We start from the raw sequence: 23075 nt of genomic DNA, 5'->3' as shown, positions 1-23075 counted from the left end.
AGAGGCGCTGCGGTGCTGGCCGATCAACGGACGATAAAAGCTGGGAAGGTACTCGGTGTCTGAAGAAGCTTGGTGCCAGGTGAAGTTTAGCAGCGGAAGCAGTTCAATGGCGAAGGAGCTGGATGCTGGAAGAAGCTCGGTAGGCAAGAACAAGGGATCCAGGAGAAGTACAGTGGCCATGTGTAGTTCGGATCACGTTGGATCTGGGTCATATTGACCCCCCCCCTTCCCCCAGTATCCAACTAGGGCTAAAGCCTATCAAACTTAGATTACATCCCTTCTCTTTAAACCCTGCTGATAACCTCCTTACTTGCCCTCTCCTACTTTATACCTCCCTTGAAATACTTCTTCTGAAATTTCCCTTGCCTAATTCATTCTTGGTTCCTTTATCTAGTTTCAGACGTTTTGGAGGATTTCTGCCTGTTTGACTATCTGACTGTGCGCTTTCTCTGTCTTTTTGTCGTAACCGTATACAATAAGGGCGAAAGTAACATGGGCGAGTTCTCTTCATTGATTCTCTCTTCTGCAAATTAAAGTGACAAGATACAAATTCAATCGAACTTTTTTACACTTACACGCTAGATTGCATCGCAACCTAGCGATTTATTATAATGGTTGCACTTTTAGGTTATAAATCATTTATAACCAAAAAGTGCAACCATACGTGCACCTTGTCACTTTTATTTGAAGAAGAGAGAATCGATGAAGAGAACTCGCTCATGTTACTTTCGCCCTTATTTAAACTCAATCTAGAATTATTTTTATGCATAGACAACATAACTCGATATATTTAAAACTATCATAAAATCAAGTAATTGTATTTTCTATGAGATATTTACATAGAACTTCGAACGATCATTCACTTGATCATCATAACCACTCCATCTGCGAAGCATCAAATCCCTTCTCCTGTAACTGCTGCAAATACGTCCCGAATCCCACCAACCGATTCTCCATCCATTGAATGTTGATCCGAGCCAACTCCAGAGCCTGTGCGATGGCAATCGAGTTACCCGCCAGAATGGAATTCTCCCGTGCTACAAACTGCTCCAGTTCCCGTAGTTCCTTCCCGGTGGTAATCTGTTGCGCCAGAACCTTCACATGACTGGCCAGTCGGGATTCGAAAGTTTCCGGGTTGACACTAAAACAGAAAGAAGACACGTTACTGTCCCACATCGCCACCCACATCCACTCCAACTTACTAATCCACCATCTTGTCAATGTTCTCGAACAGGAAGCTCTTGGCCATCTCAACGCCCTCCTTATGATCGGCGATCCCCTGGAAAACCACCGTCGTATCGTCCAACCTCAACTCGGAATCCGGCTCCACCGACCACACCAGCAACCGCCCGATCAGCCCTCGATCCCTCGTACAGGCCAACCCCTCGGCAATGGCCGACCGTTCCGAACTAGCCACACCTGCCTCCCGATATCGATCCCACAAGAACTCCCACTCCGCCCGAGAGCTCTCCCGTATCGACGTGCAGTACACCGTCGATCGAAGATCCAACGGCACCGGATTCTTCCCGCTGCTCACCCACAGACCAAACAGCTTAAGCGAGTTCACCACGCAATCTCCCATGTCCATACTGCAGGCCCAACCCGTTACCAGCTGTTTCAACCTTACCTGACCCAGTCGATCACCCGAGAAGCTACTTCCGAAGATGTTCAACCGATTGTACAGGGGAAGCAACAGGTGGCTTGTGTACGCCTTGAACGTGTCGTAATGATCGGAGTCCATGAGGACCCGATCGAGACTCTCCAGATTGGTCAGCGTCGCCTTCCACGGCACGTATTCGACCTCTTTCCGGAGGTAGTGCATCAGGGAAAACGCGATCGAGTAGTCCTGGATACCTGCCCAGGCGAAGTCCATGGCATCGTCTACGAGCTGCGCCCGGTTGATCGCGTTGATCGTCTCGTAGTTTGGCCCGTTCAGGAAGTTTGCCAACAGTCGGTAATTGTGATAATCGTACTGTACTTTGTACAACCCCGCCATTTGGTTGTTCACGATCACCCACTCCGTGCTACAGGGTAGATTCGTCAGGAACGGAGTCGTGTCCTTGGTGCAGCCCAACCAGCACTGCGGTAGAGTTTGGTTGAAATACGGATACGGCGAGCTGGATATGGTCAACGGAATCCACCAGCACGCCGGATCGTCGATCGTTTCGTCATGCATGAACCTCATCTGACGGAACGTCATCGTCCGTTGATCGTAGTCGCGTTCCACGTACACTACCGGATAGCCCGTCTGAAGAGTCCACGTATCCATGACCGCCTTCACATCGAAACCGTCCGGAAAGTTCCCACTTTCCTGGGCCTCCTCGGTCAAAGCTTCCCACAGATCATCCTGCTCGGCATTCCCGAACTTGAACCTCGCCAGATACCTCCCAACCCCCCGGTGATACGTATCATCTCCCAAGAACATATTCATCATCCTCACCAGCGCTGATCCCTTCTTATAAGAAATCGAATCGAACAGCTGGGGAATCGTCTCTGGATTACCGATCGCGATCGACACCTGATGACTCGAGTTCAACGCGTCAAACTCGAAAATCTCCAGCACATCCTCGATCACGATCTCCTGCAGCGATCGCATCTCCGGGTGGAGGTATTCCACCGCCTGGAATTCCGTGTACCGCGCGAAGCCCTCGTTGAGCCAGAGATCCGTCCACCAGCGCATGGTCACCAGATTGCCGAACCACATGTGGGCGATTTCGTGCGCCACAACCGACGCCACAAAGTGCCGATCGTCCAGGGTTCCGCTGCTCGGAGAAAATTCCAGCGCCCCTTCCGTGTACGTGACGAGGCCCCAGTTCTCCATGGCCGCGAACAACATGTCCGGAATGGTCATGAAGTCCATTTTTGGGAGCGGGAACTTCAACCGGAAGTTCTGCTCGTACAGCTCGATCAACTTGACAGCGATTTCGTTTGCGTAGCGTAGGTTTTCTAGCGAGTCCTTGCGCGTCCAGGAACGAACCGTGACGTCGGTAGAATTGTTTGCCGGTGCTTCCGCAAAGCCATAATCGTTTATCGAGAACGACACCAGGTAGGAACTCATGACAACGCTTTGATCGAAGTGATCCAGGACCCAGTTGGGTTGATCTAGGAGCACCTCCGAACTGATTTGTGGCATGTTGGACAGGGCGTTGTATTTCTTGTGATGCCCGAGCGAGATGTTGAAGGTCGCCTTCAGTTCCGGTTCGTCAAAGCATGGGAAAGCACGACGGGCGTGGATCGCTTGGAACTGCGTTATCGAAAGCCATCTGTAATCGAGTGGGACTTGATCAGATGTCTTTGCGGGACTTCTTGGCAACCAAAACTTTAGCTTTCATTATTTTCAATTTAGGCCCAATTTATCACTGGAACATCTTCCAAATAATTTAGAGAATAAATTAAGTTCGACGAGCTTGGAGGCTGGACAAAGGTCAAGGATGTCCCATTATACGAACTCTTGATTACATGAACCCTACCCCTGATACCTACGATCGTTGTTCGCTCGCTGAGTCCACATAACTACTTCGGTAGTACCCAACCACGTCCATCTTCAGTTCCGCTTCGAACGGAACGCTCAGCAGGTATTGGTCGCCAGCCCGTAGCTTTTCACTTCCGCCTCCTATACGGATGATTAGGAAATCGTTTTGCAGATCGTAATCGACCGTATCGATTGCCAGCGGTTGCGAGGTGTTCAGATTGATGACGGCAGTTCTGTTTGCGTCAATGGTGAGATCCTTGGAGTGTAAGGTCACACTGGAAGAGTCATACATCGATGTAACCTGTCAGGAGTGCATCAAAACTTTATTAGTAGAAAGATTCCTTATGATTACAATGATAACAATTATGGTCATGCCACATTAGTCGTCATACTATTTGTCTAGACTAAACTGCAGACAGAGACGGCGATCCATCCGACGATGGTGGTCACTCATGTGGAACGGGTATAGGTGCTATACCACTGCTCATCATACCGTGTAATCGTTTACTGACGCTGCTGGGCTGCCGGCTAAGCAGGTTCAACGATAACTAATGAAACACGATTGAGAACTACCAAACATTTCGATAAAGTATAAATTAGATTTTAACGGGAATACTCAAGGGGTTATGAACCTAGGAACGCTGCACTGTCTTTCGAACAAGAAGTCTCAGCACTGGATTCAGGACACAAGAAGGACACAGCGCTGGCTGGTTATAATCTATAGGAGTTGCTGCAAGGAATTCGTGGGAAACGAGCAGCTGCTAAACTGCCCTTCTTTGCATGTCAGTCCCATGCTAGGTCCCATGTTGTTTTTCAAAGCGCCTACCTTTCAGTAACAAATTTTGAAAACGACGAATAATCAATGCTACACCATTGATTATACGTCGTTTTCAAAATTTGTTACTGCTTTTGTACTATGGGCCTTTTCATTTGACGTCTTAAATCAGCTGATTGTTCGGGCGTTTGACAGTTCTTCTATGAAGATGACACGTTCGTGTTAGCAGCTGTTGTTCAAGCTTTGTAAACAAATGCATGCACGGATCTGTCACATGAAAAGGCCTATAACTTCAGTTACAGGTACTCTTCGATATAACGTACAAAAAAGTTTTCTCTTTGTACGTTATATCGAAGTGTACGTTATATCGAAGCAGAGAAAAAATTAAAATTTTTTTTTCTAGTGTTGATGTATACCTATTGACGAGATATAAACCCAAAATAATGATTTCGGTCAAATTCACAAAACGAATAATGAAAAACATGAGTTTTCACGAAAAGCAATTTTCGTTTTTTGTGCTTCGATATAACGTAGGGTATCGCGCCACTTGGGCGGTGGCTTCTATATTCGTCTGTTTCCCACTATGACTCAGTCAATTTTGAACCAATTGACTTGAAATGTTGTACACGGGTAGATACTACACCTATCTCACCACATTCCAAAAGTTGTGTCAATTGGTTCAAATTTGACTGAGTTATAGTGGAAAACAGACGAATATAGAAGCCACCGCCCAAGTGGCGCGATTCCCTACATTTTGCTTCGATATCACGTAAGGTACCCCGGGGCAAGTGAGAATCGGGGGCAAGTGAGACCTATAGCTAGTATTTTTATTATTATTTATTTTGAAGACTAACATTCTTCATGGAAAACATAGGTATCACACCTACGGATACTTTGAATACAAAAAATGTTATTGTTTCAACCATAAAGAGACCATATACGTTATTGTTGTTCATATGTAATTTTCAATTCAATAGGTGAGATTGACGTGCTCTACTAATTCGTCGTTTAAAAATAGATTTGTCATTATACAAATACTTTTTCGGTTTCAGGATAGTATTTGGAGTTCTTGCAAATGATTTCAAGAGAAGAAGCTGTATTTTATTTTTATTTATTACCTTTAGTTTACTGCTCTCACTTGCCCCAGTGCATTTCGCGATCTGGGGTAAGTGGGACCTATGAGAATAAACAAACACAATTTTATGGGTTCATCTCACTTTGTCCAGCCTAAGATGAAATTAGCACGAAAGTCAATAAAAATTGACGCGTTAAGTAATCTGCTGTTGAGTTATACTTTATTACCTCTATTTAAATAATGAAATTCTTGTTAAAAATGGTGAAACCTTGGGTAAACAAAAAAAAATCAAAAGCATGTTTTTTTATGTTTTTCTCTAAATATCTTCCATTATTTTTTGACTTAACGCTGCATAATGAATTCTTTTAAGCATCCAGGAACCGTCCGTAAAAAATTAAAATAGGGAAATGACCTTTTCAAAATTCATGATTTAAAAAAAAACATTATTTAATGATCGTAAGATTATATAAGGGAGAAGATATTACTGGAAATCTCGAAACCCCAGATTTACTTTTGGCGAGATTCATCAACTATGAAATATAGAGACCAAGTTTCGAAATCTTTTGTCTCTTCACTTTACGGCGCTTTTTGTATAAAAAATCAATTTATTTTGCATGAGCTGCTAGAGTTGATTCAAGTTTTTTTCCCCAGCGATTTTTTATGTGTTACGTAATTTATGCACGATACCATAAACCTCTTTTTATTTTAATCTCTAAAGATAGTCATTCATATAAGAGATTTATGATTTATGTTACCCTATTTGTTGCAACTTATATTAAGCCCTTTGAACAAAAACTCTGAATAGGTCCCACTTGCCCCGTGAAACGCAGTAAATGAGGATCTGCTACACTTTTCATTATATGCATAATATATGGAATTTTATAATTTTGAAACAGTTTTAATGCACGTTAATAAGTACAAATATACCAACAACGTCTTTTGGGTTCATTGGAATTATTAAAAAAAAATGTTTTCCGAAATTTTTGGCATGACAAAACCAAATTAGCAATTTTTTAGGTCCCACTTGCCCCGGGGTACCTTACACTAAATTTTACCCGAAATTGCGCTAATTTTGAGTAACAAGGCTAATGCTGCAACACTGCATTGAATTGAGTGATTTCGTAGTTTATCTGAGGGTTATTCCTGGGAAAAATAAAAATTTTCAATGTTGTACGTTATATCGAAGCAAAATGTACGTTATATCGAATTCGCTATATCGAGGGTACGCTATATCGAGGGTACGTTATATCGAAGAATACCTGTATTTTCAAAAAATAGTACTCACTTCATGCATACCCTTTTCGTGGTATATTGAGCTGTGAAATGAGGCGAGAAAGGTATCAAATTTGTTTTAAATGAACTCGTGAGTGACAAAAATATGATTCGCATTAGAAACGACATGGGACTGACATGCGAAGAGGGGCAGTAAAGAAGTTGAGTAAATAAAAAAGTCACCAACAACAATAGAGTTAATAAACTATAGAGGACGAATGTCGCTGCTGTTCCCTTTGTTCTCGCTCGCAAACATGCCGGGTATCTATCTGTCAAACTGCATACTTTTTCGCTTTGACACTTATGCCTGGTTTAGACAGTGCAAGTGACTTGATTCAAGTCAATGGAAAATGCCCAATTGAATGCGAATTGAACGTGTAAACACCACCATTCATCCCACATGAGCAACTCGCTTGAATTGAACGATAGTTGAACATGTTGAACTTTTTCATTCAAGTCAAACAAAATCGTCTCACTTGCCCCGTCTAAACCCGCGATTCATGTGAGCTAAATTCAAGTCATCTGTCAGTGAGATGAATTCAATTCAGTTTGCTTACGCTCCGCACGAGTTAACAATGTAAACACTTGCTTCAACTGAGATGCATTCAGGAGCATTCAAGTGAACACTCAAGTCATTTGCTCAGTCTAAACACATCATTCCATTGGATTGAACATCTTTGAGAAGTTAGCAAGTGAAATGTTCGTTTCAGTTGAACAATGTAAACCAGGCATTATAGCCCGGCCTATCTCCGCCAGCAAGAGATGTTTCGGCAGCGACGCCAGCGACATTCTTCCTCTATAGTTTACTACCTCTATTCCAACAACGCAACCGAGAGTACTATCGAGTATCGAGTATGTGTAGCGGAGTCGACGGAAAAAACTGTTTGACGAGGAGTGCAGAGGGCTTTCGGAGGAGAAGAACGCTTCGTGGGCAGTAATGCTGCAGCATTGAACCAGACAGAATGTGGAACGATACAAACAGCAGCGGAAGCAGCACCTGAAAGGTGAGGAGAACGCAGACACTGTCCAAGTTACTAAACAATCAGATAAAAGGGTGCGAAGTAGAGTCTGTTCACAGACAAACAGACGTAACTCTTAGAGGAAATTCATCAAAAACATCTGCCCGGTGTCATTTTTATGAGCACACTGCCACCTGTTGGTAGAGCCGCGCGCAACACTGTCGGCCATGATGGACTTCGATTTGAAGTTTTGCTGACATGCACACTACCACACAAATTGCCTGTAATTTTCGTTTGCATCATTCAGCAACGTGTACACTGGCAAACGTCAAAGCGATCGAACACTAGCGCCTCTTGTGGAACGATCGCACAAATCAAATGAAATTTTAATTGATCGTTAAATGCATGTGCCAAGTCGTTTTGAAGAGTGTTACGTCTGTTTGTTTGTGGTCTGTTTGTCTGTGGTATTAGAATGAGGGCGTGATTGCGGGCGCGTAAAACGACGTTCATCGGCTATTTCGAACAGCAAAAAGCCTATAGCACAAACAAACAGACGTCTCACTCTACTCACTTCTCTTCGTTTCGCTTTATAGCGGATTATTCAAATATTCCGTAGTTCGCAAATCTGTCGCTCATGGCACTCGCATCGTTTTTGCTCCTGTTTGACGTTTGCTCACTACCGCTATCTACTCAGTGGATTTGCTTACTACAGCATAATTAGCATTGGGCGATTATGTTTGCGTGACGATGATTTTTATCGCATTTTGTTTCAAGTGATACGTCTGTTTATCTGTGCCTACAGTTTCGTTGATCTGGAGACCGAGAAAGTGTTAATTAGTCAAGATGTCAATTTGCTTGGGCTTGAGGAGGTTGTGCCGCAACCGAAGGTTGTTCTGGATCCTACGGACGATGAGGTCAACTGGATGCCATCACGTAACTCGGCAGCAGTAGATTGGTGAATCGAAGCAGTTGAAGATAATACCAACAAGGAGTTCTACGAAATGGGCTCATTTCAAGCTTATGAAGCACTCTGGCGATCAAGAAGACGTTCCAGCAAGCGCTCCTGTGTCGGAAACACGGAGAAGTCGTGACAAGTTGCCGAAACGTTTCGAAGACTACGAGGTAGATGTTGCTACTTACTTGCTCAAGGAGCAAGCAAACTACAACGAAGCCGTGAAGTCTGAGGAGGCAACATACTGGGAAAGTGCGATGGACGAAGAAGGGTATACAAGGCGAAGTTGAACGCAGTGGGAGAAGTGGTACGACTCAAGGCACGTATCGTTGCGCAGGGCTATATGCAAAGATACGGTGTCGACTTTGATAAAGTGTTTGCTTTCTGTTACTCGACACGCTACATTGTGGACGTCTCAGGCATTAGCTGGGAGAGACGGACTTCTACTACGGCATTTCGACGTTAAAACGGCCAATTTATACGGGGACATCGATGAGGATCTGGAGCTACAGCGGGTCTGGAATCTGACGGAGTCTGTAGCCTGGGTGTCAAGAGTCACATCAAGAAACTTGTTGTTAAAGCTTGACTGGAGAATGCGAAGGTGGCAAAGAAACCCATGGACCAAGAGCATTAGGCAGCATCCATTTATTACGTAACGCTTAAATCGAGATTTTTTGACCCCCCTCCGTAACGCTTTTTTGTATGAAAATCCTAAAAATTTTGTATGGACCGTAACGCTCGGCCATACTCTCCCCCTCCCCCTAGAGCGTTACGTAATTTGTGGACGGCGCCTTACTACGGAGAGCGAAGCGCTGAAGGATAGTACCAAGCTGTACCAAGTACCGGAGTTGATGAGGCGTTTGCTGTATGACCTGGGCGGAAATCTGACGGGCGTCCATTGCTTTCGCGCAATCGGAGAAGATCAACAGAAGGTCGAAGAATGTGAAGACTAAGCGATGCTTTGGCTTGGACATGTGCGAAGGAGAAACTGCTATATTGTCAAACCGACAAAATGAGAGTCGACGTGCTTACTAAGCTAACTGAAGCCGTCAAACACTAGCCCGTTCTTCAGCAGTCTCGGACATATAGGTTCGATTGGGCGGCAAAGGCCGTAGAGGTATTATTATCCGTTGCAAGAAAATAGAGAACGAAAATGGTGCAAAATCGCTAATAGACCTCCGCTCGTACGTTTAATCGTTCTGGGGTTTTTTACAATAAGTGCGCGAATGGGCCAAAGAATACTGCGCCGAAAACACCAACACGATTTACCGTACTGGCGGAGGTATACGAGCACTTGCGCTCAAAAATTTTCGCGCAACGCATAATATAAGAAGAAAAACGAGGAAAGAGAGTATCGGCAGATGGTGGACAGATTGCGGCACGGTACTAAAATGTACTAAACTGTTTGCCGCTGTCACTTTCTGCCTATGATCGCATGATTGTCTCATATGAATAGGAAACCTAGCAAAGATGGGACTGATATGCGATCATGGGTAGCTTTGCTGTCTACAATACGAGACGCAATGACAGTCAATTCGTTTGAATTGTTGACATCCAGATGGAGATTTGTTTAATTAGCCAGGAAACTGACTATTCCGTTTCGACAGCATTTTTTTAATATTTTGATTGAACTTTGACATCACGAAAGGATAACCGAGATAGAATGGACGTATTTATAAAATAAATTCGTTCCAAAACCCTTCGGGCACAGACAAACAGACGTAACACTTACGAAATTTCCATTGACCACGCTTTTAACGATCTTTTTAAATTTTCATAGTTGTGGCTTTCACAACCAGAGGCGCGCGAATTGTTTTTCTATGCGTTTGACGTTTCACACTAGCGCCCTCTGTTGACGATATTGCACAACACAGTGATTCGTGCAACTTTTCCACCAGGTGATGGATTTCCACGAAAATTGTTCTAAGTGTTACGTCTGTTTGTCTGTGCTTCGGGTATTCAGGAACTTCAAGAATTACTCTGGGAAACTTTAAACATCTGTCTGAGTCTGGGATGGTCCTTGTATCCTTGTGAAATATGCAGTCCCAGGATTCTTAAATGAAATTGCCTAATTTTTCTGGAATGATTCTTGATATGTCCGGTAACTTCCGGAATGAAAATGCTTTTCTTGTAGTTCTTAAGTAGTAGTTGCTTTATTGGAAGCCAAACTTAGAATGAATCAACCAGTGCAGATTCCTCTGCTTATATAGTGGAGCAAAGGCTGCTATGATGATAAATTCGTATTTAGGGTATTACAGTTGTATTCAGTTGACGTGTAAATCCATTGATTGCTGTGATCCAACATTTCCCCCCTTAAGGTTTCGTCATCCAATAGGGCTTGAACCGGGCTGGTAGTTGAATCATGCGTCGTCCTCTTTCTAGTATTGGAATCTCAGGTTGGGCTGGTTGTGGTTCATCAATTGCATTCGGAGCCGGAATCGGTTCATCCTCGGTTTCATCGGTTCCAGCAGCTTCTCCATCCGACATATCATCCGTCAAGATAGAATCTTCCAGATTATTGAGAGGTGGGTCATCAAGCGGTTGAATTGCAGGTTGAACTTGAGGAGCGACATCCGCTGGAGCTTCTGTCGGGACCGTTAATCCAAATCCATCGAAGAATATGGAAAGTGCAGATGATTGGTTCTTTGGACTCTTGTCTGGAACACGACTCTTGAGTTGATTGGTGTGGGACCGTATTAAACGTTGTTGATCGTTCAGGAACACATTGTAGTTAACGTTCCCGATTTTCTCAATTACGGTTGCTGGTTCCCATCTCCAGGAATTCGTTGAATGAACCTTGGCATACACGGAATCGCCGTGCTGGAAATTCCTCTGGACTGCACCGTGCTTCTTATTGAAGGCGTCGTTTTGCTTTTTCCTGTTCCTGGATGCGGTTCCACGTTCACTCGGTCTGAGCATGGCTTGTATGGTACGAATAGGTCTTCCGAACATGATTTCCGCCGGAGATCTAACTTCCAGGTCATTGGTGGGCGTTGAGCGATATACTTGCAAGAAAGTGCACAGTGCTTCTTCTAGTGTTTCTCCCCCTGAGCGAATCTTGCGGAGGCTTCTCTTCAAAGTATCCACGAATCTTTCAGCTAGTCCATTTGATTGCGGGTGATATGGAGCGATGCGAATGTGATGGATTCCTTGACTGGTGCAGAAAGTTTGAAATTCGTGACTTGAAAATTGGGTTCCGTTGTCTGACACGAGTACCTCTGGAACACCGAATGTAGCGAAGGTTTGATTCAGTAATTTGATTGTTGCTCTTGCTGTCGTTGACTTGGTTACATGAACTTCTGGCCACTTGGAGTAGGGATCTGCTATCACGAGGAAATAGACTCCATCCACTGGACCAGCGTAATCGATGTGAATCCTCGACCAGGGTCTTGAAGGTACAGGCCAGGATTCCAATGTTGTCTTTGTAGGAGCCTTTCCTGCCGTTGCACACGGTGTACAGCGCTTGACGTAGTCCTCAATTTCTTGATCGATTCCAGGCCAGTATACAAAACTCCTTGCTATGGACTTCATGCGAACTATTCCCGGATGACCTCGATGAAATTGCTTCAGGATCCTTCGTCGAAATTCGTCAGGAACGACAACTCTGTCGCCAAACATTATGCATCCGTCGACAATGGTGAGTGACTCGCGTCTGTGATAGTACGGTTGAACTGCAATGGGGAGATCCTTGGAACAGTTTGGCCAACCTTCACGGATGTGTTTAGAAACGGTTTGGAGTGTGGTGTTTGTTGATGTAGCCTTCCGCAGTGCTGCAAACGAAACCGGAACCTTTTCTGCTGCGTCGGAGAGAATGCTTGAAAGATCTTCCTCAAGGTTGACCGCTGCGATTACGTATTCTTCCTCTGGCTGATTGGTTCGGTTGATGAGCCGTGACAGCAAATCTGCACATCCGAAATCGTTCGTTGATACATATTGAATCTCGAAATCGTAGTTCAGCATTGTGAGTGCCCATCGTTGTAGTCGATTTGCAGTGTGTAGCGGAATACCTTTCTTGGAACCGAAGATGGACAGCAGTGGTTTGTGGTCCGTCAGTAGTGTGAAATGCCGACCGAGCAAGTATTTAAGGAACTTCGTTACCGCATATATTAACGCCAGTGCCTCCTTCTCCGGTTGTCCATAGTTCCGTTCCGCAGGTGCGAGCGTTCTTGAAGCGTGCTGTATTGCCTTCATTTTGCCATCGGGAAACTGGTGAAAGATAACCGCGCCGATCCCTGTGTTTGATGCATCAGCTGCTACGATGATCGGTAGTTTTGGATCGTAGTGTGTCAAGAGCAAGTTTGATTGAAGTGTTTTCTTGAACTTGTCAAAAGCGTCCTGGCATTGTGGAGTCCATTGCCATTTTGATTCCTTCTTCAACAGCTGATCCATCGGGTGGCGCAATTCGTGTAGGTTGCGCACGAATCGTCCGTAGAAGTTGATAGCTCCAAGATAGGACCGTAGTTCCGGAACGTTGGTTGGAGGTGGAATGGCTGCAATGGTCTTCACTTTCTCCGGATCAGGGCGGATGCCCTGACTGTCCACTACGTGTCCCAAGTAACCGAGTTGAGTTTGGAAAAATCGGCACTTCTCAGGTTTAACGTGGAAACCGTACTCCTTGAGGCGCTTGAAGAGCAGATTGAGTGATTCTGCGTGTGACTTCATGTCCTTGCTGAATACGATAGCGTCGTCGATGAATGTTCGTACACCAGGAATATCCGCAATCATTCCGTCCACCAGGCGTTGGAATGCCCCCGGTGCTGATTTTACCCCTGGAGCGAGGCGGTTGAACCGGAACAGTCCACGATGGGTATTGATGGTGAGGAGCTTCTTGGAGTCGTCATCTACTTCAAGCTGCAGGTACGCGTCGGAAAGATCAATTATGCTGAAGACGGTACTGCCGTTGAGCTGCGCGAATATTTCCTCCGGCGTCGGAAGCGGGTAGTGATTGGCCTCGAGTGCTTCGTTGAGTCCCGTTGAGTAGTCTGCGCAGATGCGAACTCGGCCGTTTGGTTTGCGTACTGCCACAATAGGAGCAGCCCACTCGGAAAAGTCGACGGGTTCAATGGTGCCCAACGTTTGTAATCTTGTGAGTTCGGCATCGACCAATGGAACGGTGTTGAAAGGAACTGGCCGCTTGGGGCAGAAAACAGGCTTTGCATCCGGCTTCAGGAAAAGCTTCACCTTCATTTTCTTGCAATGCCCCAGAGAATCGTCGAAAACGTCCTTGTGCTTCACTTGGAATTCACGGATTTGCTGATCGATCGTCTTCGTCCTGACTTGATTGCAGACCGAATCGATGGGAACCGACCACAGCTGGAACAGCTCGATCCAGTCAATGCCCAGCAGGTTGAGGTTTGCAGCCGTTGTGACGAAACATCTTCCTTCAGCAGTCTTACCGTTGATACTGACTTCGCACTGGAATTCTCCTAGCAATTGGAGCGGTTTTCCGGACGCATTCATCGCTTCAATCGTTGGTTTCTTGATCGCTGGTTTTCCGAGGTAGTTCCATGTTTGCTGTGAGATCACTGTGATGTCGCTTGCTGTATCCAGTTGTAGCTTGGTTGCCACGCCGTTGATGAATGTGGGCACGTACTTCCGTTTGCTGGAGTGTTGAGCGATGTGATTCACTATGTAAACGCCACGGGTTTTCGCTTGACGGAATTTCTTGGACTTGTTCATTGATTGTTTCTCCTTGGCTGGAACTGACTTCGGCTTGGACAGGCATCCACAGTAGCCTTCCTTGTGGCCAACACGATTGCACTGTTTGCACTGATGATCCGAGAAAGGACAATCCCGAACATAGTGCATTTGGCCGCATTGCCAGCAAGGTGTACGAGGAACTTTACCTTCCGGCTTCGAAGACTGCTGTTGACGTGAATTTCCCTTCTTCTCCTGGACGGCGTGCACTGATGATTTCGAACTTGATTGATGCTCGATGATGGATGTGTCCGCCTTCAAATTGATGAGCCGTTGATAGTCGTCAATGAGGTTCTGGAGAGTAACGGGATTTTCTGGTGTCTCGTCTTCGATCCGGGAAAGTAGCTTGGTTCGGATGTCGGTGTAACTATGACCTTTCAGACCACAGACAAACACCAAACACTTGAATTGGTCAATTTTCATGTTTTTGAAATCGAAATCCTCACATGCACGATTCACCTTGCCTCCGTAGCTGATAATGTCTTCGGCTTCTGACTTGACAAGCTGCAGGCAGTGGAAACGCTTGTTGAATGTTGAGGTTTGAGCTCCAAAAATTTTCTTGAGGATTTCGACGGTGTCCGCAAAATTGACATGCTTGGGAAGCTTCGGCAGAATGTAGTTGACGTATCGGGTGTGCGAGGCAGGGTGTATCCAACTTCCTTAGCAGCAATCGTACCTTGGCGGCATCTTCCAGATTCTTGGCATCCGAATCAAAGAGGTCCACGTACCGGCTGTACCACTTGTCAAAAGTAATTCCATTTTCCGGATGGAAAGAAAACTCACTGATGTTCGTAGCCAAGGCTTCTAGGGTTTGCTCCGGGTTACTGGGTGTTGGTTGCGCCAGCTTCTGTAGGAGTTCCGCCATCTGGAGTATTGCTTGCTGAAGGTCTGCCATTGCTTCGGGTTCTTGAAATCTCGTCGCCAAATTGATATGTCCGGTAACTTCCGGAATGAAAATGCTTTTCTTGTAGTTCTTATGTAGTAGTTGCTTTATTGGAAGCCAAACTTAGAATGAATCAACCAGTGCAGATTCCTCTGCTTATATAGTGGAGCAAAGGCTGCTATGATGATAAATTCGTATTTAGGGTATTATTCAGTTGACGTGTAAATCCATTGATTGCTGTGATCCAACAATTCTGAAATCTTTCTGGAATGCTGTTCATGTTCTGGGATGAAGTTCATGTATGAAATATCGACAATCTTTCTGAGAAGGTTCTAAAATCCTTACGGAATAGCTAAAAAGTTTCTGGTATGGTTTCAGAGTACTTGTGAAGCCGTTCAAGAATCCGTCCAGAATGTTCCCAGCATACTTCTGGGATGGTGTCAGGATCTTTCAGGGATGGTTACGCATCCGTTATGAGACGCTTCAAGAATTTCCCTGGGAATCATTCTGAAATAATCACATATATTTCCATTAAAATTTCTAGGAAGCATCCAGAATCATTCATGAATATTTCCAGAATCGTGCCGGGATTTTGCCAAAATATTTTCAGACTTGTTCCAGAACCGTTTTGGGATGTTCTTAGAATCTTACTGGAACGGTTCCTGAATACTTCCGAATTCGCATCAGAATTCTACTGTTGTGGCTTTGAGAATCTATCTCTCGAAGAATCTTTCAGGAATGTTTCAAATACTTTTGGTTGGTTCCAGAATATCTCTGAGATAGTTTCTTTTGGGATGATCCTAGAATTCTTCACAAAAAGTACCAGTAATCCAGGAAGTCTCTGGAACTATCTCATATAGATTCCTGACCCTTCAGGAATCATACCATAAAGATTTTAACAGTTTTTAAGAGCATATACACATCCCCCCTCCCCTTTCAAATAAATCTAGGGTTTCGAATCATACCTGGAAGATTATGGAACAATCGTGAAGTTCTTGATTCTGATACCATTCCATAAAGATTCTGGAACTATCCCAGGGGGATTCATAAACCAGAAGGCATCTGGAAACATTTCCAGGGCTGTTACAGGTGGCGCGGATTTTGCGTTTTTCGCGGTTTTTGCGTTTCGCGCGGATTTCGCGCGTTTTTGCTAATTTCGGCGCGGATTTTGCGGAAATGGTTTTCAAAAGCACTTACATCAAACATTTAGATAAGTTGGAGTGCTAGATAAGTTGGACTGCAGAAGATCTTCGTAGGATGTTCAATAGTTATTGAAGATATCTCGTCTCGTCTTGTCAAGAATATTAATCAGAAGAAATTTATAGCGATTTTTTTTAAACATGCAAACATTTCTTGATTCATAACGGATGAGTTTCAGAATGACGGAATTGACGAAATACCAAAATCAGTTATTAAGGGAACTTTTTCCGAATCGATTTGTTTTTCTAAAACTATTATTTCCAATCGAAGCACCCGTTAAGAGGGCCAAGTTATTAAAGGGTTTCTTGGTAGAATTTTTGGAGGATTTTTTTTTGCAGAATACTTGAAGAAATTGTTGAAGCTTTCGGAATCCTAAGACTAAGGACATTTTTGCTGAAATCTCCATCCAATCAGAATTTCCAAGGGTGTGGCGTGACCAGAAACTCTTACCATAAATGTTCCAATGAATTTATACTTTTCTAAGTATATCCCTAATAAATTTATTATACACTGGCGATTGGGTGAATGATTGTATCATTCCGTGTATGATCAAGTTAAAAACATGGTTGTGCTTAACAATGTATCTTATTTTCCTATTAGGGCTCTTGCTTAATGTTCATAACATTTGCCACATTTTATATAAAATGCTACCATTTTCATAAATGTCACCTTTTAATGAATAAAATTTAGTGATGATTAAATAAAAAAAAAACCGATTTAATCCACCTATGGTGAACAGAACCCTTCTTACACTTATTGAAATTATTGTTGTATTATTTGTATTTAACATATTTATTTCGTGCTATTGACCAAAAGTTCTAGAAAATATTATGGATTTGGCATCCAGAGGATTGGTTTCCAAAATATCATCATGGACCATTGGTAAACTACCAGAAATGCCAGACACCTCCTAGAATCTTGCATGGAATGTTTAAAAAATAGCTTACATATTCTGGAATATTGTATCTTTTGTTAACTGCCAAAAGATCTTGAATCGATTAATAAATGAATAAGAAAATCACCGAGATACACTTTGTCTAATATCTCTTAATCAGTCGATTAAATTAGCTCCGAAGTACATGAATTATGGTGTAGAAAGGACAAAAATGATATATCTACTAAGTTAATCAGTTTTGGCATTAGTTAGTTATTTTGGCTGTCCGGTTCTTGCATTTTTCCCACAATATATAAATTCAAAGCTTTCATTTAACATATTGTTAGTTTTCATAGAATTCCTGTTTATTTGTAATTTGTTATTTATAATTTTGTTGAAAACAATAACCTGCTATAGTATACACTTTATATGAGGTCAGCATATTTATTAAAAAATAATTTCACATATATGTAATGGTCAAAAATTCATGCAAGATAACAAATGAATATTTGTCCGGTAATAAAATAAAAAAAGAATTTATTGAAATACTCTTCGTAAGATATCTCAGTAATCAAATGTCGAATCCAAATAAAATATCAGGGCCTTTTCCAAGGATATTGCAGCTTTCATTTGGTGCTAAGAGAACCCAAATTGGTTGATAGCAGGCTGAGATATTTATTATGATACACTTGATCAAAAATCTCAAATAGATTAGTTGTATAAATCATAAGTACTCTTCGAAAGATATCTCTGTAACCAAATGCCCAATCGAAATAAAATTTCTGGGCGATCTACTAGGATGCAGTATCTTTCATTTGGTGCCAAGAGAACCCAAATCGGTTGACAAACAGCAGGGATATTTATTATGATACACTTGGTCAAAAATCTTAAAAAGTTTAGATGTATGACTCATAAGTATTCTTCGAGAGATATCTCGGTAACCAAACGTCCAATCGAAAAAAAATTCAATAGCGTTCTACTAGGATGTAGTAGCTTTCATTTGCTTCCAAGAGAACTCAAATCGGTTGACAGACGGCTGAGAAACGTGCGTGACTTTTTTTGTAACGCACATACACACACACACACACACATACACACATACAGACATTTGCTCAGTTCGTCGAGCTGAGTTCATTGGTATATGAGACTCGGCCCTCCGGGCCTCGGATCGAAAGTCGGTTTTTCGAGCGATATTTATACCCTTCTTATGGGTGTAAGAAGGGTAAAAAATGTATCTTAACTAAAAAAAGTTTTTGAAAATTTTCTTGAAATTCTCTCAAATGATCTTTTGGGATTTCAGGATTTCTACCATTATAAATTATTTCAAAAGTCTTGGGGCAAGACACTGTGCTTTCCCTCACAGAGTTGCTCAGAATTTCTCCGGACTGCTCCCGTTTTTACTGGGGTGTTGCCTGATTTATCGCAAAATCAAAACAATATTGCCCGATATCTTGCTTTTCTAGCAGTTTTAGGGGTGTTTTTCATCAAATTTCGTCGATCATTGGTGAAAAGAGTTACTCAGAATTTCTCAGAGTTACTCACAGTGTCTTGCCCCTAGTCAAAAGTTTCTCCAAAAATGCTCATTTTTCTCGTAAGATAGTAAACAGCCTGATTGATAAGCAATCAAAGAACTATTGATCCCAAACTTTGTATTGCAACAACAAAAAAAACTAGCCTGTTTGCAACATGTTTAAACTCTTGTTTAATGTATAAGTGGTCAAACAAAGTCATAGATAGGTAAAAGTTTAAAATCAATTTATCAATAGAAATGCTCTTTGCCTGGAGTGCAACAAAAGTCATGAACCTAGTTGATTTTCTCTCAGAAATTCTGGCTTTTCAGGAGTTTGAGTCATCAAAACCATATGTTTTGTACTGGCGCGGATTTGATGACCTCGGCGCGGATTTCATATGACCTGGCGCGGATTTTGCGGTTTCCAAATCGACACTTGTGTAACAACCCTGCATTTCAGAAGGATGCTGGGAGTACTCAAAACGTTTTTGAACATTCTATGAAGGATTCTGGTACCATACCACAAAAAAAAACAGTAACGACCTTAGAAGGATTGTGGAATCATCTTAGAGGTAAGAATTCCATCAATAATGCTTAACAGAATTCCATTAAGGATTGCTCCTAGGACTTTTCAAGAATTCATCCAAAAGTCCCTCTAAAAGTTTCTCTAAATTTTCTCAAGGATATCCTGGGAAACTTTTCCAGGAACTTCTCACGAATGAGTTTCTCAGAAATTTATCCAGAATTTCCACAGCAATCCTTCCAGAAGGGTTATCGGGAACTCCTCCGGGAGTTTTCCAACCAGTTCTTCAAGAATTTCCAAGAGTTACTCAGGAATTTCCTTCAGGAGTTCTTCGGTAATTCCTCCAGGAGATTCTCGCGAATTCATCCAAGAGTTCTTCCTTATTTTCTCTAGGAGTTTCTCGAGAATTCCTCGGGAATACAACCAAGAGCTCATTGAGAATTCCTTTGGGAATTCATCGGAAATTTCTCCAGAAATCTTCTCCAGGAGTTCTTCAGAACATCACCCAGGAAGAACTCCTGGAGGAATTTCCAAGAAACTCCTGGAGGAATTTCCAAGAAACTCCTGCCTGGAGGAATTTCCAAGAAACTCCTGGAGGAATTGCCGAAGATTTCCTGGAGGAAATCGCTGAGTAACTGTTGAAGGAACTCCTGGAGAAATTTTCGAGGAATTCTTGGAGAATTTCTTGTAGAACTCCAGGACTTCCCGAGGAAGTTCTGGAAGAATACCCGAGGAACTCCTGTAAGAGTAGATGACCTCGAATGCATTTCGTTTGCTTTCTCTTACAGGTTACTTGTATTCTTCTTCTTGGCGTAACGTCCCGTCTGCGTCAAAGCCTGCTTCTCAGCTGTTGTGTTCTATGAGCATTTCCATAGTTATTAACTGAGATCTTCCTCTGTCAATGACCATTTTGCATATCGTGCCGCAGGTACGAAGATACTCTATGCCCAAGAAAGTCAGGGGAATCTGCATTACGAAACGTTTCTGGATCGACCGGGAAACGAACCGGTCTCCTTCAGCATGGCTCGCGTATTTACCACTTCGGCTAGAGTCCTTCAAACCCATAAAAGGAAAATATGTGAAAATGTAGGTCAAAATCAAGGCTTATTAATGTATTTGCCAAAATTTCGGACCAATTTGTTTAGAATGAATCTAAACTGAACCATTCTAATCAATGTTCCTAATGTGTTGACCAAAATACCAATTTTAAAAATTACACAGCTGTGTCGGGCGTAAATGGTCCATTATTATTATCACGGCTAATGAATACGTGATAAGCCGTTCCACTTTTTTTTCACTGATCAGCATTTTTCAGCAGATTGCGCCTCCAAATTATTTTCGTTTTGCAAAACACCAACAAAAAACGTCAGTTTGTTTGGATTCTCGCGCTTTGTTGACTTTATGGAATTGAATTATCAGAAGCAGACTGTTTTCACATGTGGGTGGAATTCCATTCTGTTTCTCCCATTACAACGCAGATCACTATCACTGTCAGCATTTTTAATTAGTACCTTTCCGCTTCATCAAACTCATGCGGAAAGTCATGCTATCCGATTACCCGGGCTTTGTAATGATCGCCATTATTGCCGCCACGATACGACGATCGTAACTCACCGTAATGTTAACTACACCGAAGAACCGAAACCCTTCGTCGTCATCGCCCAGGTGTGTATGCACCTCCAGATCGTAGTGCTCCGGAACGACCTCCCGCGGAAGTCGATAGCTGGGACGATCCTGCTGCGGATCCTGCGTTTGAACAGCCGTCGTCAACAGCAGAACGACATTTACGAAAATCGCACAAAGCACGAGTGCCATCTTCACAGTCGGCCAAGCCGCACTACACTAATCGATTAGACCCGAGAGGAGATATTTCGGGATTCAGAGCGTCACCTAGTTAGGTCACAATCGTACACCACTTGATTTGGTTGTTTTTTCGGACATCGCACAAAGTGACGACTGATAATGGCACGTTCTGGCGCGACCGATTATGGGCCCAATCGAAAGCGAACCCAACCAAATCGAAATTTAAATTCTAATGAGTAGGCGGCGACAGAATGTGAAATTCTGCCAAATTCGTGGACGTCGTCTGCTTCGATTTTTCGGGATTGGGCACTTGACGACGACGACGACCCGACTCGGTTGAAGTCCTGAGCGCGAGAAAACCGTTGCACCTGTACGGTGTGATCAATTTATACGCTACTCGGCGTCGGTGGCGGCTGGCGAGTTAGTTAATGGGCTCCCTAACCCTAACAGACTTCAAACGCGCGATATGTGTAGGGTATGGCGGGGCAAGTTGAAGCGGAATTTGAAAGGTGAATTGATGTGCAAAAACAAGGAGGCCATGAATGTAATTGATGAAAAAGTCTTTACCTTACCGATCAGGCTAAGGCCGGGGTGGCCTCTGCTGTACATAGTAGCCGTCTCCATTCCACTCGGTGCATGGCTGTTTGTCTCCAGTTCCGCACTCTGCGTAGGGTCCGCAGATCGTCCTCCACTTGGTCGACCCACCTAGCTCGCTGCGCTCCACGTCTTCTTGAACTGGTTGGATGACTCTCGAGAACCATTTTAGTCGGGTTGCTATCCGACATCCTGATGAAGTGACCCGCCCACCGTAGCCTCCCGATTTTCGCGGTATGGACGATGGTTGGTTCTCTCAGCAGCTGATGCAGCTCGTGGTTCATTCGCCTTCTCCAAGTCCCGTCTTCCATCTGCACTCCGCCGTAGATGGTACGCAACACCTTCCATTCGAAAATTCCAAGGGCGCGTTGGTCCTCTGCACGTAGGGTTCATGTTTCGTGCCCATAGAGGACGACCGGTCTAATCAGCGTTTTGTAGATAGTTAACTTCGTGTCACGGCGAACTTTATTCGATCGTAGAGTTCTGCGGAGTCCAAAGTAAGCACGATTTCCTGCCACAATGCGCCTCTGAATTTCTCTGCTGGTGTCGTTGTCGTCGGTTACCAGTGAGCCCAAGTACACGAATTCTTCAACCGCCTCGATTTCATCACCGTCGATATGAATTCGGGGTGGCGGGCGCGGTGATTTCTCCCTGGAGCTCTTTGCCATCATGTACTTTGTCTTCGACACATTAATGACTAATCCGATTCGCCTGGCTTCACTCTTTAGTCGGATGTACGTTTCCGCCATCATCTTAAATTTACGAGCTATAATATCAATATCATCAGCGAAACCAAGCAGCTGAACGGACTTCGTGAAAATCGTACCACTCGTGTTAATCCCTGCTCTCCTTATTACACCCTCTAACGCAATGTTGAACAGCAAGCACGAAAGACCATCACCTTGCCGTAACCCTCTGCGAGATTCGAAGGGACTCGAGAGTGTCCCTGATACTTGAACTACGCACATCACTCGATCCATCGTCGCCTTGATCAATCGTATCAGTTTATCCGGGAATCCGTATTCGTGCATAATCTGCCATAGCTGTTCTCGATCGATTGTATCATACGCCGATTTGAAAGCGATGAACAAGTGATGTGTGGGCACGTTGTATTCGCGGCATTTCTGCAACACCTGGCCGATGGCGAACATCTGGTCCGTTGAAGCGCGTTCACCCATAAATCCAGCCTGATATTGCCCCACGAACTCTCTTGCAATCGGTGATAGACGACGGCATAAAATTTGAGAGAGTATCTTGTAGGTAGCGCTCAGTAGTGTGATCGCGCGGTAGTTCCCGCAATCCAACTTGTCGCCCTTTTTGTAGATGGGACACACGATACCTTCCATTCATTCCTCCGGTAATACTTCCTCCTCCCAAATCTTGGTAATGACCCAGTGTAGTGCTCTCACCAGTGCTTCTCCACCGTATTTTAGAAGCTCGCTTGGTAGTTGATCTGCTCCAGCGGCTTTGTTGTTTATCAACCGGC

The 23075-nt window shown here is 43.7% G+C and overlaps 2 protein-coding genes across 2 annotated transcripts; both read right to left on the bottom strand.

Moving 5' to 3' along the window:
- Positions 1-789: 789 nt before the first annotated feature.
- On the bottom strand, positions 790-21369 carry LOC109415855 (aminopeptidase N-like). Its single transcript, XM_062844109.1, has 4 exons — positions 20807-21369; positions 3484-3773; positions 1203-3263; positions 790-1141 (listed from the first exon to the last, which is right to left on the bottom strand). The coding sequence occupies exons 1-4, from the start codon at positions 21005-21007 to the stop codon at positions 871-873; spliced, it is 2823 nt and encodes a 940-aa protein (XP_062700093.1). The 5' UTR covers positions 21008-21369; the 3' UTR covers positions 790-870.
- Positions 10256-15894, bottom strand: LOC134290892 (uncharacterized protein K02A2.6-like). The gene has a single exon (XM_062858138.1). It carries the CDS (start codon positions 14623-14625, stop codon positions 10819-10821), a length of 3807 nt encoding a protein of 1268 aa, XP_062714122.1. The 5' UTR covers positions 14626-15894; the 3' UTR covers positions 10256-10818.
- Positions 21370-23075: the final 1706 nt, after the last annotated feature.

Source organism: Aedes albopictus, chromosome 1 (genome assembly GCF_035046485.1).
Source record: "Aedes albopictus strain Foshan chromosome 1, AalbF5, whole genome shotgun sequence".
NCBI lineage: Eukaryota > Metazoa > Arthropoda > Insecta > Diptera > Culicidae > Aedes > Aedes albopictus.
The sequence above is the reverse complement of the archived record's forward strand: the minus strand, read 5'-3'. Positions and strand labels throughout refer to the sequence as shown.